The sequence below is a fragment of the Salvia splendens genome, unplaced genomic scaffold, assembly GCF_004379255.2.
Source record: "Salvia splendens isolate huo1 unplaced genomic scaffold, SspV2 ctg173, whole genome shotgun sequence".
In the NCBI taxonomy this organism is placed as follows: domain Eukaryota; kingdom Viridiplantae; phylum Streptophyta; class Magnoliopsida; order Lamiales; family Lamiaceae; genus Salvia; species Salvia splendens.
Window position 1 is genome coordinate 1 of NW_024598812.1, and position 21096 is coordinate 21096.

At 37.2% G+C, this 21096-nt stretch overlaps 3 protein-coding genes and 1 pseudogene across 5 annotated transcripts; 3 read left to right on the forward strand and 1 right to left on the reverse strand.

The window, feature by feature from the left end:
• The first annotated feature begins 3 nt into the window (after window positions 1-3).
• LOC121789205 lies at window positions 4-2937 on the forward strand (annotated as a pseudogene).
• A 7787-nt stretch (window positions 2938-10724) lies between these two features.
• On the forward strand, window positions 10725-12889 carry LOC121789206 (cytochrome P450 86A22-like). The gene is given in 2 exon segments (XM_042187701.1): window positions 10725-11478; window positions 11480-12889. Coding segments are annotated over 2 exon segments (1614 nt in total). The 5' UTR covers window positions 10725-10905; the 3' UTR covers window positions 12521-12889.
• Window positions 12557-15119, forward strand: LOC121789208. The gene is made up of 4 exons (XM_042187706.1): window positions 12557-13283; window positions 13634-13690; window positions 13795-14147; window positions 14248-15119. Exons 2-4 carry the CDS (start codon window positions 13636-13638, stop codon window positions 14872-14874), a joined length of 1035 nt encoding a protein of 344 aa, XP_042043640.1. The 5' UTR covers window positions 12557-13283; window positions 13634-13635; the 3' UTR covers window positions 14875-15119.
• A 1601-nt stretch (window positions 15120-16720) lies between these two features.
• Window positions 16721-19849, reverse strand: LOC121789207. Of its 3 annotated transcripts, none has more exons than XM_042187703.1 (5): window positions 19487-19849; window positions 19309-19389; window positions 18301-18848; window positions 17978-18203; window positions 16721-17869 (listed from the first exon to the last, which is right to left on the reverse strand). In XM_042187703.1, exons 3-5 carry the CDS (start codon window positions 18826-18828, stop codon window positions 17319-17321), a joined length of 1305 nt encoding a protein of 434 aa, XP_042043637.1. In that variant the 5' UTR covers window positions 18829-18848; window positions 19309-19389; window positions 19487-19849; the 3' UTR covers window positions 16721-17318. The 3 variants fall into 3 exon arrangements, with proteins under 3 accessions (XP_042043637.1, XP_042043638.1, XP_042043636.1); XM_042187704.1 differs by having other exon boundaries at window positions 16721-17281; window positions 17424-17869; window positions 18301-19389; XM_042187702.1 differs by having other exon boundaries at window positions 18301-19389.
• Window positions 19850-21096: the final 1247 nt, after the last annotated feature.

Genomic DNA, 21096 nt, shown 5'->3' on the forward strand with positions numbered 1-21096 from the left:
GTGATAACTAGTGCAATGGTTGATTCTTGGATCGAAGCAATCCGTTCCGAGTTAAAAATTAGCTGCTGTTCGCTCAATTCTGAAGCTTTCCGGAGTGCTTGCCATTATGGCGATGATAGTGGTGACGACCCTGCAGCAAAGTTTAGCACCATGTCGAGCAGTGTTTTCAATAAGATAATGCTGTTTGTCTTGAATGAAATGGATGGGATTCTTCAAGATATCTTGAAATCCCATCCTCCGGGGAAAGGATGAGATGGTTAAGGAACTTATGGCTACGAAGCGATGGAAGAAATATAATCTCTTGGTGAAGTCATATCTTGGAAATGCTCTACATCGTTGAACCAAATGACCGATAATGAAATGATTGCGTCATGTTAAGGCGCCTGAGATACTCGTCTGCTTTTCCTGCTCTTTTGAGGAAGTACATTAAGGTTGCGCTTCATTTCTGGGGTACCGGGAGTGGTGCACTGCGGTTGTCTCCTTTTTGTTTCTGAGAGACTGTTGCATATGCCTCGGCTCTGACTGTCTGGAAGATCGCATCAAAGGGATGTATAAAGCCTATGTCTTAAATTGCCACTTTGTTAATTCGACAAAATTGCAGCATATCCAATTTCTTGGTAATTGCTTTGCTGAACTTCTTCGGGTTGACATTCCAGCTGCGTATCAGCATGCTTTTGTTTACATTCGGCAGTTAGTAATGATACTAAAGGAAGCACTCTTTTCTCCAACGAAAAGGAAAATAACAGTAAAGGGAAGGATGAGCCTTCCAAGAAAGAGAAGGGGAGAGAAGCACGTTCCAGTTCTTCAAATAAGGTATGGTGTTGGGAACATGAATTATATTTTTCTTCATCCTGTCACAGATCACAGAAACTATCGTTCACTCTGGCAGGAAATTTTTCGAAAGGTTTATCAGTGGAAGTTATAAATTGCCTGGAGCTATGGACTGGAGTTGTTTGTGCATATAGCAACGAAGCTGATTAGAAACCAATTGCATATCCGTTGACACAGATCATAACTGGGGTAGCTCGTGTGGTTCCCTCAGCTTGTTATTTCCCACTTAGATTGCGTTGTGTAAGAATGCTCAACCGGATCAGTGCATCAATGGGTTCATTTATTCCTGTATCTCTACTTCTGCTGGACTCGCTAGAGTTTAAAGAATTGCGTAAACCTCCTACAGGGGGAGTAGGCAAAGCTGTTGATTTTAACTCAATCCTAAAGGTAATAAAAGTGGTTATCAATTATCATCCATATTTCGTGATGTGATACAGCCTTTAATGAGAAATCTGGATTTGTCTGCAACAGGTTAGCAAATCCACCTTGAAGACCCGGGCATTTCAGGAGGCCTGTGTTTTCTCTGTGGTTGAGGAACTCACCGAGCATCTTGCTCAGTGGAGTTACTCTATTGCGTTCTTGGAATTGTCTTTCATTCCTGGTGTCCGGTAGCGAAACTTCATTAAGTCCACGAAGGTTGATAGGTTTCGTAAAGAAATAAGGCGCCTCACTTGCCAGGTTTGTCATACGTCCCTTGAGACCACTTCTTCCATTTTGCATTTTCAAATATCAAATAAGCTTTGAACTTTATGATCTCTACTATAAAACATAAACAGTCGTCCTTCCTTCTGGTTGGATTAATCTCTGTGCTGCCATCTGCCACAGATTGAAGCGAATTCCGATTTTGTGAATAAAAAGCGAACGACAGTTGCACTCTTGCCAAATGACACTGGCAGAATCTTTCCTTGAGGTTTGTTGCCTGCATGCTAAGCCTCGACTGCAAATTGTTGCTTAGCCTGTTAATTTATGTTTTGCTGATAGTAATTTAATTAACTGAAACATTTGTATAGGCTATTAGTCTATGTTCATCTCGTTTATCTGTTTTCTTGTTTTCCACCAATTTTTACCAGGACGAGAAAAACTCAGGCACGAGCCCCCTGTCCCAGTATGCTGCCACACTACGCCAGAGAGCCAGGAAGGAGCAAGGAACGGCACTTGTTACTGAACCAAATCCAATGACGTTATTCTACTGATCTCGATATTGTATCTATATGCTGAGAGCTGAGTTTTGCTGTGATCTGATTGGAGAAAAAATCAGGTGTATCTATGCTGAGAGTGCAATGACCAGTGTGCTCATTGGAGATAATCATCCAAATTCGGGAGCAAGATATCAAGTGACGATTCATCAAATTCGGGACAAGATATCAAGTGACGATGATGAGCATGGTGATTCTGACATGAAAGAAAATGCCAGTGCTGCTCTCTGATCACTATTCCAAGTACATTTCTCTCTCTCTCTCTCTCTCTCTCAAATAAAGGAAAAGAAGGATGTATAATATATTTGTTTGGTGTATTAGGCAACAGAAAAGTGTCAACAAGAAGAGTAGTACTACTAAGCACACAGAAGATATGGCTTTGGATGAAGATATCATTGAGGACTTGGTTCTCAGCTCTGATGAAGATGCTCCGTTGAGTGACAGTCCCGATGAAGATGACGATGATGATGATGAGCCTGAAGATGACCAGCAGGAACGGAGCAGCAGCAAGAAACGGAAACATGGTGTGGATATGCACAAAGGGAAGCAAAACGGTGGAAATAGAAAGTCGAAGAAGAAGAGGAAGACACACGGTAGGTAAAACATACATCTTCGTTGCAAATGCAATTTGGATGTTTTTGGAGAAGAAGAAATCTGAATTGAACTGATATCGAAAATGCAATCAATTATGAATGTGGTTTGTGTTTTGGAGGGAGTTGGTAAGCAAATGTTTCTTGAAATGTGATCAAACGGAACTAGTTGTGTAATAGGATCAATTTTGATTATGGATTTTGAGATTTTAGGAGATTTTGTGTAAATAGGATTGGATGAATAGAGCTGTCCCCAATTCTATATTGATTTAATTGTATAAAAAAATTGAGAGATTTGTAGAAAATCTGTTTTGAGTTTAGATGTGTTTCTGATTTATGGTTAAAAATTAAAATAAATGCATAAAACTATTATCAGAATATCTAAATATATTTCTATTCCTTGGAAAGATTTTCAATAATCCAATAAACACACAAATCATTTCTTACATTCATTAAGTTTATTTCAAGTGTTATCCGCCGTTTATTACCATAAAAAAAGAGAGAAAGTAACTCTCCTATTTGAAATTTATGCAACTATTATCAAAATTCTAAATATATCTATTATTCATTCCAAATGCAGTCACATCATGTTTAAATGATCCGAATAAAAAAACACAAAAACTGCGAACAAAAAAACACAAAAATTGTGGTGGCCGATTCTCGGCCGCAATGGGGCCGATGGGGGAGCCGATCAACGCACGCCTCATTTGATCGCCCCCGTAGTGAATGCTCTCATAATTCAAATTTAACCAAGAGTGATGGACTGAGGTCTGTTTCTTCTTAAGATCTAACCTTCTGTAAAGAATGTTTATAATTTCAAATAGACATAATTCGAATATTGACGATTGTCACTACTAAACTCAAAGTTCAGCTTCTAACGTTTCAGAAATCACAAATCACGACTCCCCCCCTATCACAAAAAAATAAATAAATTATAAAAAAAGTGGATTAGAGAAGCATAGCGAGATTGCTCTAGAAAAAGAAATAATTTAATTTGGTCCACACGTACATAATACATAATTCATTCAATATAATTTTGAAATTTTTTGATAGAGTTGCACACTTTTATTTGTAATAAATGTTTTTTTTCTTTGATTTCTTATATGTAATAAAATATTTGTGTATTTCTCTGCTCCATAAAAGTCTCTATTTATAAACAAATTTCTTTTTCCTATACATCGCTCTGTGTTGTTGATCTGTTTCATATATATACTTACATTTCATGATTGTTGATTAATTCTATTCTATGTTTGTTGATTAATTCTATTCTATGCTTTTTGATTGATTCTATTCTAGGTTTTACATCACATTTCACGTTAATGATAATAAGCGCATAAGACATCATCTTATATACCGCAACACAATTATCACAGTGTGGATAACATGAATTTTAACAAAATAATTGATAGTATATGGCTATAACAAAAGTATGACACTATTATAAAATCAATAGTGGATTATTTGTTTAGTAAACGATGATTCCCTACATTAGATTTTCATACTAGTTGCCATGGCCTAGATTTATAGGACTACTTTATATGGATTTTATTAAATTTTTTACTTTAGGTATATGCTTATTTGGTAAATTTGAGTTGTACACATAATTTGGACTGATGTAGCTCAGTCCCCCACTCATTAAATTAGATTCGACTAGCCAAAATTATGGAACGTTACTTTTCAACATTCGAGAGCTCATATTCGATCACCAAAATTATTGAACGTTACTTTTCTTTTATTGGGAGATAATTTTGTGTTGTAGCGTTGTGTAGTGTATTTACTCTCCTTCCGTTTTGGGGGAGATAATTTTCTCAAATACATGAATTTTGGTAATGTTTAGTTTAGCATATAAAATACAAGAATTTTATTTATTTATTTATTCTTTATGTATTTAAGCGATTAAGCTTATTTTTACTGTCTACTGATTCAAAGATTTGAGATAATGAGGCATAATTGTATTCAATAAAAGCAGTGTTTTGAAAACTGGTGGACTAACCAGAAAAATCGGTTGATGAAACACTTCCAACCAGAAAATCAGTTTGTTGAACTGATTTTAGATTTTTAAAACATTTTCTCAAAAATAGATTTTCATTTGTTCATAGTTGGAATTTGATCTCTTTAACCCATGAACCATTACGATAAAAGCGCTTTTGTAATATAGTATATATATTACGGTTCAAATTTTTGGTATATAAAAATTGAGTTTTTAATCTACAATAGATAATAATTCGTGTTTAATTAGTTATAACCTTTTACAATCTTTTAAATAATTGATTAATTTTATACTTAATTATTCATTAAATTTTAGTAATTTCCCATAATATATAGTTTACATATGAACCGGAAGCTATACCGGTTCGTGCATATTTTTTCATTCTGAAAATGATCGAATTAGTTAGAGTGATTGTTGCATAAGTAGACATCCTACTATCCTAGTAATAGTAGTAGCATACTTTGAACTCTCGATATTAAATAATCATCTTTTGCCTTTAGAAATGATAGATTGGAGGTAATTATTTTAGTGGTCCGTCTCATTGATATTTCAATAATTTTCCTCTATGAATTAATACGTGAATTATGATTGACTATAGTATTAGAGGTGATTGCAACAACATTGGTATGAAATTTGCATTATAATCAGCAACACATACATATAAATTGTGTAAAATTGTTACAAATATATATGACCCAGGTACATAAACTGGAACATAAAAATTTAATTTTGGATTTTATGGTTAAGTAAAAAAATTTAGATAAATTCCGAATCATATTTCTTATTTTCTGAGTTAGGTTCAAAAAACATCACATAGAAGAAAAGAAAAATCACAAAAATAAGAAGGTGAGTCGTTTGAGAGTCAGTGAAAGAGAAATAGCACTCAATTCAAGTGAATGGATGAGTAAATATCATAATCTTATGAGTTCAAGTTATGATGTTGTCTCATCCATTAAAGAGATCTTTATAATATAGTAATATCGTAATTTTTCATGATTTAACAACGGTAAATGATATTATTAAGAAACTAGAATTTATATTTTATGAATAGATTTGGAAGGGTTTGATTTGACGAGGTCAAATTTGTAAGTGTAATAAATAGGCATTCATTTTGGTGAAGCAAAAAACCCTACGATGTAAGTATGTATAGTTTGTTGAAAGCAACTGTTTGCGTATGAAAGAGGCATAGTTTTTTATTATGAGATAAGTTTTTTCACATGAGAAATGAGGCCCACCATATGCCACTTGTAATATAGTCTTCCACAATTTCTTCATAAACCGTAAATTGCCGCTCATGAATTATCCTCCACCTATGCCCCTATTATTGCAATTAATTTTTTTGATAGACCCCAAATTGAACCAATCCGATTTATTCTCTACCCATAACTGATAACAAAACAAATTCAATTTCCCATATTTTCTCGCCACAAATTCTATATGGTGTTTATTTATTCAAGTGCCACCTTAATTGCTAGTTCACATATGACATTCAATCTAAAGCGTGCACATATGATTATTGTGGTCTTTATTTGAATTAGGGTCACATTAGCCAAAAAAAAAAATGAAAGTTGATATATTATTTGATAAATAGGTAATTACTATAAAAAAAAACAAAATTTTTGTCTGTGTATTTATATGCAATTAAACAACTTAAATATTGAATTGGTATGATGTAATGTCGCGGACAGGGGTTGTGGGCCACCTGACCAGGCCCGTAGATGTCTTGACACGTTTCCATGGCTCTGGTTAAATGGGCTTTAGTGAGTGGCCCAACAAGGCCTTGAATATCTAATTATCGATAAAACCATAAATTAAAAACGATTAAACAAAATAGCTAGACGTGAACTATTAGTACTTAAATAAAATAAAATAATAATAATTAAAAAAAAGTGAACTAATGAGCCCAGTACTTGTTCGAAATTATTGACTTAGCTACCACATTTTTCAAAAGGTGTAATTTTCTAAAAGAATTATTGGCAGAATTAACAGCTAGTTGATTGATATATACAGTATACTGGGAGGGTGAAAATGAGTAACATTTATTAGGGTATACAGTCCAAACAAGGTGAAAATTAGTAACATTGATTAGTATATACAGTCAAACAAGGTGTAGGTTACTGCTGCTAGACTTAACTATAATTATTTGCTAGCATTAAAAATAGTGTTACAGACCACTTCGGTGTGTATTACTACTACTAATCTACGTTCAATAATAATACATTTAAAAGCTCAAATTTATAGAGATTTTCATACCCAACCTGGAAACCTCTTCCCTCATAACCACTCAATCAAAGAAATATATGTCGGCGCGCACTAATATAGTTATAATTACACAATGTAGACTAATGTTGTTGGCATTTTCATTTTTTACAAAATTCATAAAATCGAAGCTGTTATTTATATGCACCCATTTATTTCTTTTCTTTTTTCTTATGCATCCTTTTTTTTTACACATCTAATTTTTCTTTTTAAACCGTAAATATCTATGCATTTTTTCATTTAGGGCTCCACCCGAACTATTTTAAGTGAGATTCTTATACATCAAAAACTAAGAATGATCTAAAAACGAGACTTATTTGGACATATTAGGAGCAAGTTCACAGATTAAGTCTTTGCCCATAGATTTTAAATGTGATTACGTCTTTGCTCACAGATTTTAAGTGCAAACCTATTGTTCAGAAATGATATAATCAGATCTTATTAAATAAATACTGTTCGGAAATAATATGATAAGATCTTATGAAATAAATAATAGGAGTACTTCTTACGGGCATCAAATTGTCCAATATAAATTATGCTAGAAATATATATTCTTAATTTTCTTTTAATTACTTACTCTTGTTCGATTTCTGCTAGAAATATATATTCTTAATTTTCTTTTAATTACTTACTCTTGTTCGATTTCTAGCATGTATTTTAAAAAGACTGCCGTAGCCCTAGAAATATATATTCTTAATTTTCTTTTAATTACTTACTCTTGTTCGATTTCTAGCATGTATTTTAAAAAGACTGCCGTAGCCTCTTCCTTGTTACTGTAATTATTAACTGAAGATGTTTCTCTTTCACTAATAAAAGATACTCCATTCGTCCCCACAATAAAAGTCGGCACTTCATTTTTATCATGAATAGTAAGTAGGTCTCATGTTCCACTAGTAACTCACTCCACTCACTTTTTATTATAAACCAATACAAAAAAGTGAGTCTCATATTTCATTAACTTTTCTAACTCACTATTCTTTACATTTCTTAAAACTCGTGCTCATAATAAGAATGACTCCTATGAGACGGAGGGTATCAAACTTGTCCTAGTAAAAAGATTTTAAAACATGCATTTCATATTCTTAGTCACAAGAATCTACACGTATTGTATATTTCTCAGTGTTTTCTATATCATCATACTAGTAGTAATTGCTTAGAGTATATTTTAATTTATAATCCAATCTTTTGACCGAAATTGCCAAAAATGATTTAACTTCCATAAGATATGAATAACATTTTCTAATCTCTAGAATGAATAATCAATTACTACACTCACAAATGGGATAAAAAAAGTCAAAGTGAATCTTACACGACAAAGATATCAATTGTTTTGTAACTATACATCATATTATTGGCTGGCTAGGACTGAATAACTTTTAAGTTTTTATTTTGGAACAAATTTGATTTTATCCCATCCTTATATACATATTAATTTATGTAAGACGATGCAAATTAATATGCGTGCGACGATAGCTAAAGTTCAGCACAATCATGCTTCCTTGCCTCTCTTCTCCCTAAGTACTACTCAATTTATCACATCATAAACGAGTAACTTCCCTTTTTGGGTGGGGCCCATCATAAGTGAGTTATTTCATCTTTTAGCAAAAAAAATAATACTCCTCTACTTTTTCTCATATTTACTATCTCCACTTAACTTTTTAAATATCAATTTCTTAAATCTCATGCTTAAAAGAAGCATTGTTCGTCTTGCCTATAGCAGAACATGAATATAGTGATCTAAACATGCAAAAATATTTTCTATCAATTATAATTACAGAAATATATTCAATGTTTGAGGTCGCCATATTAGAGCATTCCGCAGCGGTGGGATTTGTCCGTCCGTGCCAGCGGCAAGAACACCCCTGCCCGCCGCTGGCAAGGCTGCTCTTAGCTAAGAGCACGTCCGTGGCCAGCGAGCAGGGCGACGTGACACGTTTCTATTGGCTGTTGGCATTTTTTTCTTTTTTAAAAAAATCGAAATTAATACAAAAAATTAAAAAATAGATATTTTCGGATTCCCAAACATATAGCCGTTTTATTACTGTTTTTTTAATTTTTTTTTGAAAATTAAAAAAAAAATCCCAAAATCATCTATAAATACACACATTCATCATCCAGTTGGACGAAATTCGCCACTTATGAATTTAATTATGTAATTTTTAATTTATAGGATTTAAATTATGTAATTTTTAATTTTTAAGACTTTAATTATGAAAATTTTAATTTTTAGGATTTTAATTATGTAATTTTTTTTTAATTTGTAATATTATTCTGGTTTATTTTTAATGCATTTTAATATTGTGAAAATGTTTTTATTTAAATTGAATAATAGAATGGTGGGACCCTTGAGCATGTCCTAGCGGAAGAGTACGGATGTGGGTGTGTGCTCTTGCCTAAGAGCAGAGAGTAAAAGTGGGTCCCGGGCCCACATCCGTGCTCGTTGGCAAGAGCTCGGATGTGGATGCTCTTAAGTCTCTCATTAATATCTGCATTTCTTTGAACTCATTTTAATTTATGGACTATCTTTCGACCGAATAAGGCAATAAAACGGATAAATAATTACACCCTTTTTAATTTTTTTGCCATTTTCGACTCAAAATATAACCAACCGCGTTGACTTTTATACACCGATATAGTATATAACCGTCTATTAAAAAACAAAATATCCCAACAGAATATAAGTCTCTTAACAATAAAACTCCCAACTCACACCCAACCATATATAAACATTTATGTAAATTAAAGCAAAGCATGTTCGGATTTTCCAAACCACAATTTTAAATTAAAGAAACCGAGCATGTGGATTTAATTCAATGCTGTTAAAAGTCGAAATTTATTGTATACCAAATTCAAATTGTTACTAATTAATCCAAATTACCATTACATTAATTCTTAAGCTAACCCAGCTTTCACTCGTCAATATAAGCAAATAATACGATCATTTTATCAATTGATTGGTATGTTTACACAAAATCGTAAAATTGACAGCTATGTTTACACATTCTTAACCTACATGTGTACAATATACTTAATATCACATTAATTACGAACCAAATAGAAATAATAGTCCTTGTATCTAAAATAACTTTCACCCAATTATAGTTTTGCATATGCACTAAAATTAAATCTACTTCTAATATACTACGAATTTTAATTGCTTTTCTTCTTATTTTCACATAATTATTAATCGTCTACAAATATTAACAGTGTGAACGTTTTGAAATGTCTATATGACTAAACTGCTAAGGTACTAAACAATGTATGTAGTCACGGTGAAATTAATTTGTCAATAACTTTCCATGATGCATTAATTCGTTGAAAGTTCATGTAGATGTAATCACTTGAAAGAACAAAACATAGCTTAATCACGATTTTTTGCAACTTATGTCATTATTGGTTAACATATATTAGCTTTAATAATAATAATTTTGTTATGCAACTCTAATTCTTTGGTAATCTTAGTAGTGTGTTTAGTTTTCATGTTCTTCACAACTGGATTGTCTCTCTTTATCTGTGTATACATGTGTGGTGTACCAGTTGTGGAGTAGTATTATACATGCAACCGTTTCTCAACTAATCTCATTAACTTTTTAGCTCTCATTGAATGCGTGAAATTAAAGAGGAGCTTACTTCCTGCCAAATTAGGTGAGCAACAATCCATAATTTTTTGTCAAAATAAATTATTACAAAAGAAAACACAAAATTTAATCCTGCTCAACGACCTCTGCTACCATTTAATGTTATGGGTGTTGTGAAATTGCAAGAACATCTCGAGCTCGACCCCCATATTTAATGCCGCTACTTTATTTCTCTATAAATCACTTTATTTCTTCACCACTGTCACTCACAATCCCCCTTTCTTCTACCTCTAAATTCTCTACTCTTACCTTTTCCTTTGCTTTTTCTAGGGTTTTTCCCCTATACTTTCACATATATACCATCACACATTTTTATACTAAACCCATGTTTCACACAACTTAGCTGCTACTTCACACATTTTGCAGGTTGCATTTCCTCTTTTCTTGTTTTTTTAGGAGAAATGGGAGTTTATGGTATGTTGGTGGGCCCGGTAATGGATTTATCAACGGCCATGATGATAGTAGCCTTGGTGTTAGCTTATCTCGTGTGGTTCAGATCGACCACGAGGTCTTTAAAAGGGCCCAAGGGGCCGCGGCTGTGGCCCGTTTTAGGCAGTCTCCCGGGCCTAATCCAGAACAATGGCCGCATCCACGAGTGGATCGCCGATAACCTCCGAGCCTGCGGCGGAACCTACCAAACCTGCATTTTCGCCCTCCCGTACCTGGCTCAGAAGCAAGGGCTCGTGACGGTCACGTGCGACCCCAAAAACCTAGAGCACATTTTGAAGGTTAAGTTCGACAATTACCCCAAGGGCCCCACCTGGCAGGCTGTGTTCCATGACCTGCTCGGCGAGGGCATCTTCAACTCAGATGGAGACACGTGGCTGTTCCAGCGTAAGACCGCCGCACTGGAATTCACCACCCGCACGCTGAGGCAAGCCATGGCGCGCTGGGTCAGCCGGACTATTAAGAACCGCTTCTGCCCGATTCTCGAATCGGCTCAGCTCCAGGGCAAGCCGGTCGATCTCCAGGACCCTCCTGCTTCGGCTCACTTTTGACAACATATGCGGCTTGGCTTTTGGGAAGGATCCTCAAACCCTGGCTCCGGACCTCCCCGAAAACAGCTTCGCCTCCGCCTTTGACAATGCCACGGAGGCGTCACTGCACCGGTTCATTCTACCCGAGTTTATTTGGAAGTTTAAGAAATGGCTGCGGGTCGGAATGGAGCTCAGCTTGAGCCAGAGCCTGAGACACGTGGACAGTTACTTGACCAATGTGATTAATACACGTAAGCTCGAGCTGAGTCAGCAGCAGGAGAGCGGGGCCCAGCACGACGACCTGCTATCGAGGTTTATGAAAAAGAGGGAAACATACAGTGATAAATTTCTGCAACAAGTTGCTCTTAATTTCATCCTCGCCGGCCGAGACACTTCGTCGGTGGCGCTCAGCTGGTTCTTCTGGCTGCTCACGCTCAATCCGGCGGCGGAGGAGAAGATCCTAATCGAGCTCTGCACGGTCCTCAAGGAGTCTCGCGGCGGCGAAATCGCCAAGTGGCTGGCCGATCCGCTGGTGTTCGAGGAGGTCGATCGGCTGGTGTACCTCAAGGCGGCGCTGTCGGAGACGCTGAGGCTCTATCCATCGGTTCCGCAGGACTCGAAGCATGTGATCGCCGACGATGTGTTGCCGGACGGCACGTTCGTGCCGGCGGGATCGAATATCACATACTCGATCTACTCGTCGGCGAGGATGAAGTTCATTTGGGGAGAAGATTGCCTCGAATTCAAGCCGGAGAGGTGGTTATCGGAGGATGAGAAGAAGTTCGAAGCCAAGGATCAGTTCAAATTCGTGGCGTTTAATGCGGGGCCGAGGATATGCCTGGGGAAGGATCTGGCGTATCTGCAGATGAAGTCGATCGCGGCGGCGCTGCTGCTCCGCCACCGCCTCGTGGTGGCGAAGGGGCACAAAGTGGAGCAGAAGATGTCTCTGACGCTGTTCATGAAGGACGGGCTAAAGGTAAATGTGCATCCTAGGGATTTAACCCAAATTATGGACAAAATTGGGAAAAACGGATATTGATTGATTAGGATAATGAATTCCTACTTTGTGAATAGGATGATGATGCATAATAATTTTATAGAATTTTAAGTAATTTCGTGATTCACTGTGATGGGTACCTTAATTAGAAGCCTAATAAGATTGAGGTTGGGTGACTAGTTTGGCTATCGTTTAATAAATAGAAAGGTGCCCCTCACAATGAATCAAACAATTTGGGTCTATTTCGTCTTCATCGTTTTTGCATTTGTCAAATTAAGTTGAATTTGGCAAATTAAATTACAGTCTTTTGTATTGTTTTTTTTAGATTTATTATTATAATATAAAATTGTAATTTTCTTTATATTTGAAATAAGGAATAAAATGTTGATCGAAATTGACCTGTTCTGGCAACGCCTGTGCTGTGAATTGATTGTTATGAGTTGCTATTAGAGGTTCTTTTTCTTCACATTTAGGGTCCGTTTGGTTATCATGACGGGTTGTTAATATATTTGGGCCCAAATGTGGTTTATAATCATGATCTGCACTTGAGTCTTGATAATCCAGTTGTTTGGTTCACCTATTCAATCATGAATAACAATCCCATCCCATTGTTTGGTTAACTTTGAGCATGTAGATATTGGTCTTGTGCTGACCCTTTTGCCCCTAAGATTTTCCACTTATTTTGGGATTACATCGCCTCCCTTTGGGTTGTCCTCATTCGCGGTTGATTTCCTCCTGAGAGTAACTTTCCACACGACGGCGGCAGCTTAAGGTCGTCGACGGTTTCGAGATTTCAGCTTCCCAGGTTAGACTAACATACTTCGTTCCCAGTTACCCGTTGATGTGCCGAGAGCTCCTAGATCTAAGCTTCTTTTGATATAATGTTGAGTATTAGTTTTCTTGATGGCCCCTGTATTCTGTTTTAATCATGAAGCTCTGAACTTTTATTACCTGATGTGTATGTCGCTTTTGCTTGTCTGCTAAATCGATTTCACTGTGAGAAGCTTTGTCTGAACTTTTATTACCTGGGTGTTTAAATTATTGTTTTCATTCTATCTTCATGTCATATCTGGAGCTCTCTTCTTCATTATTTCTTGTCTCCGTATACACCGGCAATTGTATGTAACACTTGTCTCTGTTTTTAATTGTTCATAGCAATGTCTGAGGCACGGACTAATGCACCTAGTGCCGGTGGCAGCCAATGCACCCAAGGTTTGGGGGTTAAGAGCACTCAGTTTTCACCTAATTTATGCACATCCAGTAGGCAACGACATTAACCAAATTTGATTTGCCTCTATGCTGATTCTCTGTTATAGGCCGCAGTCAGTATCGCCGCTCAAGCTTCCGCCCGTGCGACCGCCCTCGCAGATCTTGGTCTGACCGTGAAGAGCTGATACTAATCTCCGCTTTGAAGGAACTTGTTGCCACAGGATGGAAGTCAGACAATGGCTTCCGAGGTGGATATGCACAAAAGATAGAGGAATGGTTGAAAAATGAGTTCCCAACTACTGATTTGAAGGCAACGCCACACATTCAATCCAAGATTACTACATGGAAAAGGAACTACTACTCGCTGTCCAAAATACTCGACCGTAGTGGGGTTGGCTTCAACGTACACAATGATTTCAAAATTGATTGCTCGGATGACCAATGGGATCAAATCGTGAGGGTATGTGATAGTTGTATATTCTTCACTCTTTCATGGTTTAAAATTTGTTGATCTGCCATGTCTTCACTTGTGCGCCCGCACACTCATTTTTCCATTGCAGCAAGATCCCAATGCCCGCACCATGCGCCACAAAGCTTGGCCTCTCTGGGATGATTGGAAGATGATATTTGGGAACGATAGGGCCACTGGAGGGACTGCTGAGGGTATTGGCGAGGCAGTGGCTAACAATACCACGGATGAGGCATTTACATCTATCGGGGAAAGTGCTGATTACTACCCAAGCTTTGAAGACTTTCTAGGGTCTGATCAAGTCCAACCCGGCTACACAAATGAAGTTGTTGATGACAACAGCGCTCAAAGTGGGCAGAACGTGGCTGCAAACACTAATGCGCCTCCTGCTCCTGCTCCAAAAAAAATGACTCGTAAACGCAAGAGCTGTGATGATGATTCTGCTTTGCTCAACCTCCTTAGCAACTTGCATGCTGAAACGAATGCACGTTTGGATAAGTTGACCGCTCGTATTGGTTATGAGATCGACTTGGGCCAAGCTAGGAAAGAGATCTTCCGTCATTTGGGAAACATCCCGGAGCTGACAGAGTCTCAGCGCTACGACCTCTGCGACATCATCGGTAAGGAGAACTCGAGGCTGGAAATCTTCACCGGCCTCCCTGACGCCTCAAAGCCGGGATATGTGAGGCGCATCATTGAGAAAGAAGGTCTTAATTAGGAGTCGCTTCATGCAATGGGTGGAACGTACATTTGCCGGTTGATTTGGGTAATCAAAAACTATGTTCTTTTGGACCTAATTAAGCTAGTTTTTATATATTATCTACTATGAAGACATTTCTGTAATTTAAACGTCAGTTGGTGGTTTTTGGCGTAGCTTTTTTGTAGCTGACCTTTTTTGGCATGTCAAGAACTATGTTATATTATCTATTGGATGAAGTGAAATGTTGTGTGCTTAATTCTTAATTACTTATACAATATCAAAGTTATATATATCTCAATTGCTGCTGCGTCCCTCAATTCTTCGTGTAGACTCTCCAACCTCATTTTCCATTCATTTTCACAAACCTCATTTTCATAGATTTTATCATATTTATATCACTATACAAATATTCAATCATCAATGCATTGATGATCACGACTTGATAAAATTATTGACTGAATCTAGATGTTACAGCTCTGCGTCGAGCACTACATCAGCAAAGAGAAATAGATGATTTTAATAGATCAAAATATGATAACACATGGACTTCCATTAATATTGTTCCATTTGCATCAAAAGGAAACAGCTCCGGCTGATCTTGCTAATCAAGATCTGTGATAACCGAGCCTAACACCAATCCCATGCTTACTACGACATTCTACTAAAATATTCCTAACCAGCCGACCAAGTAAACTCAAAACACAGCCGAGATTAGTGATAATGACAAAAAAGCTACACAGTCGCACACGACTAGATATCGGGCTTCCGTGGCATCCTATACCAAGTCACAGGCTTGGATGATCCACACGAATAGGTGAGTGTTGGACTCCTTGATGGGGTCTCTCGAGGTAAAACACGGCCGGTGACATTCTTGTTTGTTGACTCAAGGTCTTGTGGTCCTCCGTCATCGAACATGAGCTTGCGTCGTGCAAGAGAAAATGGGTTCCCACTGTTGACCTCGCCCGGCTCTACGGGTTGTGCATTCTTCTTTGGTGCATCACACAAATGGCCCGCTGCCTCCACAGAATCCGACAGGACGATCAACGTTCTCTCTATCCCTTGCATGCTTTCATTCACCGCAAACAGCTCCCGTAACTCTTTGTATGCAGGGTCACCACTACTGTGGTATGCCCCGAAGAGATGGTTTCTCTACATCGATTACAAGGTCATACATCATCTTAAAATATTCACATAATGTTAACTTTTCTACAAATAGCGCATAGAACTTACAGGGAGATGGCTTGCCCACGTGTTCGCCGAGACGATGATCTTGTTGCTCGGTTGATCCCAGTAAGTACCTGCGATTCCTAGGAGCTCTTTGAAGGTCCTATAGCGCTGTTCCAAGAAGTGAAGGCGATCCACAATTTCCCACCATTCAAACGTCACCCCAAAATGATACTCCACCACGGACTGAGCCTCGAAAATAAAGTGGCTGGGGAATACCGAACCCTCACAGCCATAGTCCTTTTTTAGGCGAGCCATGGTGGACAGAATGATGGTGTCAATTTCATGCTTCCATGTTCCACGGTAAAGAAATGAGCTTTGGAGGGGTGAGTCCATTGCCATTTGACGCTATCTAAGTTGAAAGAGAGAAAATATATAACTGTGTAGTTGCTCCACCAATGAGGTTCATATTTATAGAATCCTTTCTTCTTCCTCATTTATGAGCAGAATTCTTACACTCCATCACTCTGATCTACCCCTCATTCATTTCTATACGGCTATTGATGTAGTTGAATCAAATCAAATCCCCCATTTGTAGGATTGGAGATGATTCATTGAAGTGAGTTTGCATATCCCGCAAAAGAAGCTACAACATAAAAGCTACAACACCTACCCCATAAATATTAGTCAATAAGTCACTTTTCGTCCAAGACATAATATACAAATTACAAACAACTTAATTCAAAATATAAGTGCATGTAGGTGATTCACCAAATGTCATAGCAACAGCATAATTCATGAATAGAAAACTACATAATAAGTTGGAGTCTTTGTTGCACATTTTGCATAAACAAACTACACCATTTTCCCTAGCACAAATCCAACCAATAATAAAACTAAACCCAAGCCAGCCAACAAGAGGTTCACCCGAGCTTCAACGCGACAGCGGCCACAGACCCCACAATCACTACCCTGCTTGATGATGTTTTTATTTTTCGCTTCCTCCCTGTACTTCATATGTTTATTAGGCCGATAAAGTTGACTCTTTACATATGTCGGTTGCTTGCCATCCCCTATCCGAGAATGGTAGTCATCGCACCACAAGAAAGACCCGGAATGTTTATCATCGGCTGGGCATTTATAAAAGTAACGACCGGCGTGTGTGGCCGCTTTCCCAGCACATAACAACTTCATCCTGCCACCGCCGCAAAGACACTCGGGTATCATGTCCAATTCTTCAGTTACCGTCGACATTGGCTCGCTACAAAACAAAAAACATTGAGAAAATATGTAATTATTTATAATAACCTCACAATAAGATACTGCTTATATAACAGATGTAATCTGACAATTCTAGGCAAAATTAACCAAATTAAATTTGGAAAAGTCACATAAAAACACACATTACTCCACATGGAGTTAGCCAAGTCATCCCGCATTTGGTTCCATTCTGAAGTTGGCTCTACTTGATCTACGAATTCTAGGTCACCATGAATCTCCTCATCGACCAGAGGTTGTGTATCTCCGTCAACGTGTTGCTCAATTGGATCATTGTGCATCTCACCCCGTACGAAATTGTGTAGCAGGAAGCATGCCATGATTAACCGGATCTGGATCTTAATCGGATAGAAAGTAGCACTCCGTAAGATACCCCATCTCATCTTTAGCACTGCAAAGGCCCTCTCAATTATGTTACGAGCTCTAGTATGCCTTAGATTAAACAATTCTCGTGCATTTTGCGGACGCTGGGTCCCGACTCCCCATTCCTTCAAATGATAGCGCACGTTTTTATACGGAGTAAGGAATCCTTCACTGTTTGCGTATCCATTATCACATAGATAATAAGTTCCTATAAAAGTGCCAACATACGATGGGGTATTTAGCTAGTGTAAATAATGGGAAAAAGATAAAATGAATACTACAAGGATTAAATAATCACAGTATCCTGTTCTTACACCTTTGTTTACTCTCAATCCACCTTCTCTAGTGACAGCATCCCTAAGCACTCGAGAGTCACCCGCCGATCCCTCCCACCCGGGTAAAAAGTATAAGAACTTCATATTGCGGTCACACGCAGCAAGAGTATTGGTCGCGATTTGGCCCTTTCGCGTGCGATATCGTGGCTTGTCTAAGGTCCTTACGAGCACATTTATGTAAGTGCCGTCCAAAGCGCCAATACAACCCTATTTGCAATTCGGTACCAGCATTATGAAAACAATATATTACTACCAACAAACTGCAAGAATTGAATGCAAATCGTGCAAATTAAAGTTAGATTACCTTGAAGTGTTGCCATCGTGGATCAACACAATTGTTTGTCACCGGATCAGGCCGAGGCAATAAAATTGTATGCAACTTGAGTACCGCTTTAAGTACAAGATGCACATAGTGAGAAATGGTTTCACCCGAACGACGAAATTCAAATCCAGAAGGTCTATTTTTCTTATGATGGGCTAAAATGCCTAGGAAAATTGCTACTTGCTCCTCTAGTAACACAAATCGACCATTCCGTAGTCCACCACGGTCTCTTAAAAGAATACACAATCGTCCAAATGCATTCCTATCCATACGGAGGTTCGAAAAACAGTCGACATCACTAACTGCAGTGAGCCTGTTCATATGCCTCACTTGTGGAGGGATTCGCTCAATTAGTGAATACCTAACTTGGTGATTTCTTACACGACGTGTAAAACGCCTTGTTCTTTTCAAGTATAAGTACAGAATGATGATTTGTTGAATACGCAACAAAAAAAGTATATCTTCCACCATCAGGTTAACGGAAGGGGGTACACGAACAATACGGGCCATCACGAGCAATTCAATTACAACTACCAAGGAAATGTTACAAAATCAGAATGAAATTCATGAATATTGGGCACAAAAACATAAAATTGCCTTTAGAGAACTCTAGATTCAGTAAAGACTCACTTTACTAACGAATACACAGTCATGTGATGCACATACACGTACTCAAATTTGGCTGCAAACTCAAGTTATGAACAGATACAACTTGTCAATACAAACTCTGTGTGCATACTAACGAGAACTATTTACTCTGCAGAGAAACTGGTCTTCCATTTCTATAAACCAATATACTACTAATAGAGATTAAAAATTCTTAGCAATAATAAAGCTCAACACCTAAAAATAAAGAACAAGAGGAGATCTGGAAAATCAAGCACATAAAAAATAAAGCACAAAAGGAGATCTGGAAAATCAAGCACGTAAAAAATAAAAACACAAATGGAAAGAGTCGATTGTTTATGAACTGGAGCATCAATAACTAACCGTCTGAAATTTGGGCGAAAACTTGCTGATGTTTATGTCGACCGATTCCGGTGGACGAATCGGATCCCTAACGCCGACCCCCTGGATGTGGACGCAAAATTCAGACGGCATTTGTGACCATATACAAACACCGATCCAAATTGTTATAGAGGGGAATAATACAACAATTTTGGCCTACCTTTTGTGCGTGGGGGTATGGAGTCCTCAAGTGTTGTAACAATCTCTGGCTTCAATTGTAGGGTGTGTCTGCAGTGGTTTCACACAAGGTTTGGGGATGAATTATTGGAGGAGGTGTTTCCAAAATTCAAATCACGTATAGAGGGCAAAATGGAAATGTTGATGCTGTATCGGGCACGGGAGTCGAGGCATGATTATAATCGGTGCCTCAAATGCTGATACGAAACACATGTTATTTGGATGAACAGTTCGGGCTTTGACGGGCCGACATCGGGCCTCATGTTATCAAACAAAGCAACCAAACAGCAGGTTAACTCATGATAATAACATTTAACATGATTTGTCATGCTAACCAAACGACTCATTATGGTTTGTGTATCTCTGTCTTTATTTTCTATATTTAGTTGAGTCGTGTTATTCGTAATGATTGATTTTGGTAATGGATCCAGATTAGGATGCAATCATTAGTGATCACAACCGTTTTTTAAACATAAGACTACTTCAAAACTAAGGAGTTTGCAAAAGAAATAGACTTTGAGAGGGGGAGGAGTGGATTTGAACTTTATATCTCGTTGCTTATTAATTGATGTTCGAATGCAGGAATAATAAGGATCAAAACTTGTAAATTTAACGTGTTAAAAAGCGAAAATATCATTTTGTATATTCGACATTTGAATTGTTCAATTTGTTATATAAACATTTTCTAACGTGTTAAAATCGAAGTAAAATTTTAAGTAATTAACCTTTAAATTATGCATATGAAATGGTTTAACTACATCTTAGGTCATTGTTTCTTCGATTGATGATCAAATGATAAAATGTTGGACAAGAAATTAATATGGGACTGCCAACCATGCTATATATCTCTATCAAGTGCTATTCGAAACATTTTTTTATATTTCCCGTTATAGTTAAATTTTTAATTTACAACTACTACATACGAATATACGATCATTAATTTAATTACATAATAAATGTCTTTCTATCCGACTTAGGTTAGTGGTCCAACTAGTAAAACTTAAATAGAGCGATCACTGTAAAGTGTAAAGTTTGTGGATGTGAGGGCGTGAAATTCATGTACTATCATACCATTAAATCTGATGAATCAAATTACCCGGATTAGTGGGGTAATATAGTACTAACATTATTTCTCATTAAAATGTGCGTCTAAAAGTAAATTTTAAATATAATTTAAAACCTTTCTATTAATGTTATGAAATTACCAATGCTTTATTAAACATATAATCGTTTTCACTAACACTAGCCTCCGTGAGTTGATCTCATCGGATTAGTAGTAGATCATATTGTATCGTCGACAATTGGCTATGAATTTTTATAGATGGGGCTCTCCCATCATATACGTAATTGAATAGAGGTAATTGGTTCAAAACGTTGATGTTATTGATCAACCCAGACACACCACAATACAAATGATTAGCTCTTTTAGTGCTTACTCCTACGGATCAAGTATTACTACTATCTTTTATGCAAATCTTCTTCTTTTTTTATAGAAGAGGGCTTGCAACTCCCATCACTCTATTAGTTATTGCGTGGATAATAAATTATCAAACTTCTAACTTTAAGGGAAAAAAATATACAACAAGTCCTGTA

Bases quoted from the DNA above. Each gene is read 5' to 3' on its own strand.
- LOC121789208 (XM_042187706.1), top strand. From the start codon at position 13,636: ATGTCTGAGGCACGGACTAATGCACCTAGTGCCGGTGGCAGCCAATGC. The intron at 13,691-13,794 runs GTTTGGGGGTTA...TCTCTGTTATAG, and splicing joins TGGCAGCCAATGCACCCAAG to GCCGCAGTCAGTATCGCCGC. The intron at 14,148-14,247 runs GTATGTGATAGT...TTTCCATTGCAG, and splicing joins AATGGGATCAAATCGTGAGG to CAAGATCCCAATGCCCGCAC.
- LOC121789207 (XM_042187703.1), bottom strand. From the start codon at position 18,828: ATGGCCCGTATTGTTCGTGTACCCCCTTCCGTTAACCTGATGGTGGAA. The intron at 18,204-18,300 runs GTAATCTAACTT...AATTGCAAATAG, and splicing joins CACGATGGCAACACTTCAAG to GGTTGTATTGGCGCTTTGGA. The intron at 17,870-17,977 runs GTGTAAGAACAG...GCACTTTTATAG, and splicing joins TGGATTGAGAGTAAACAAAG to GAACTTATTATCTATGTGAT.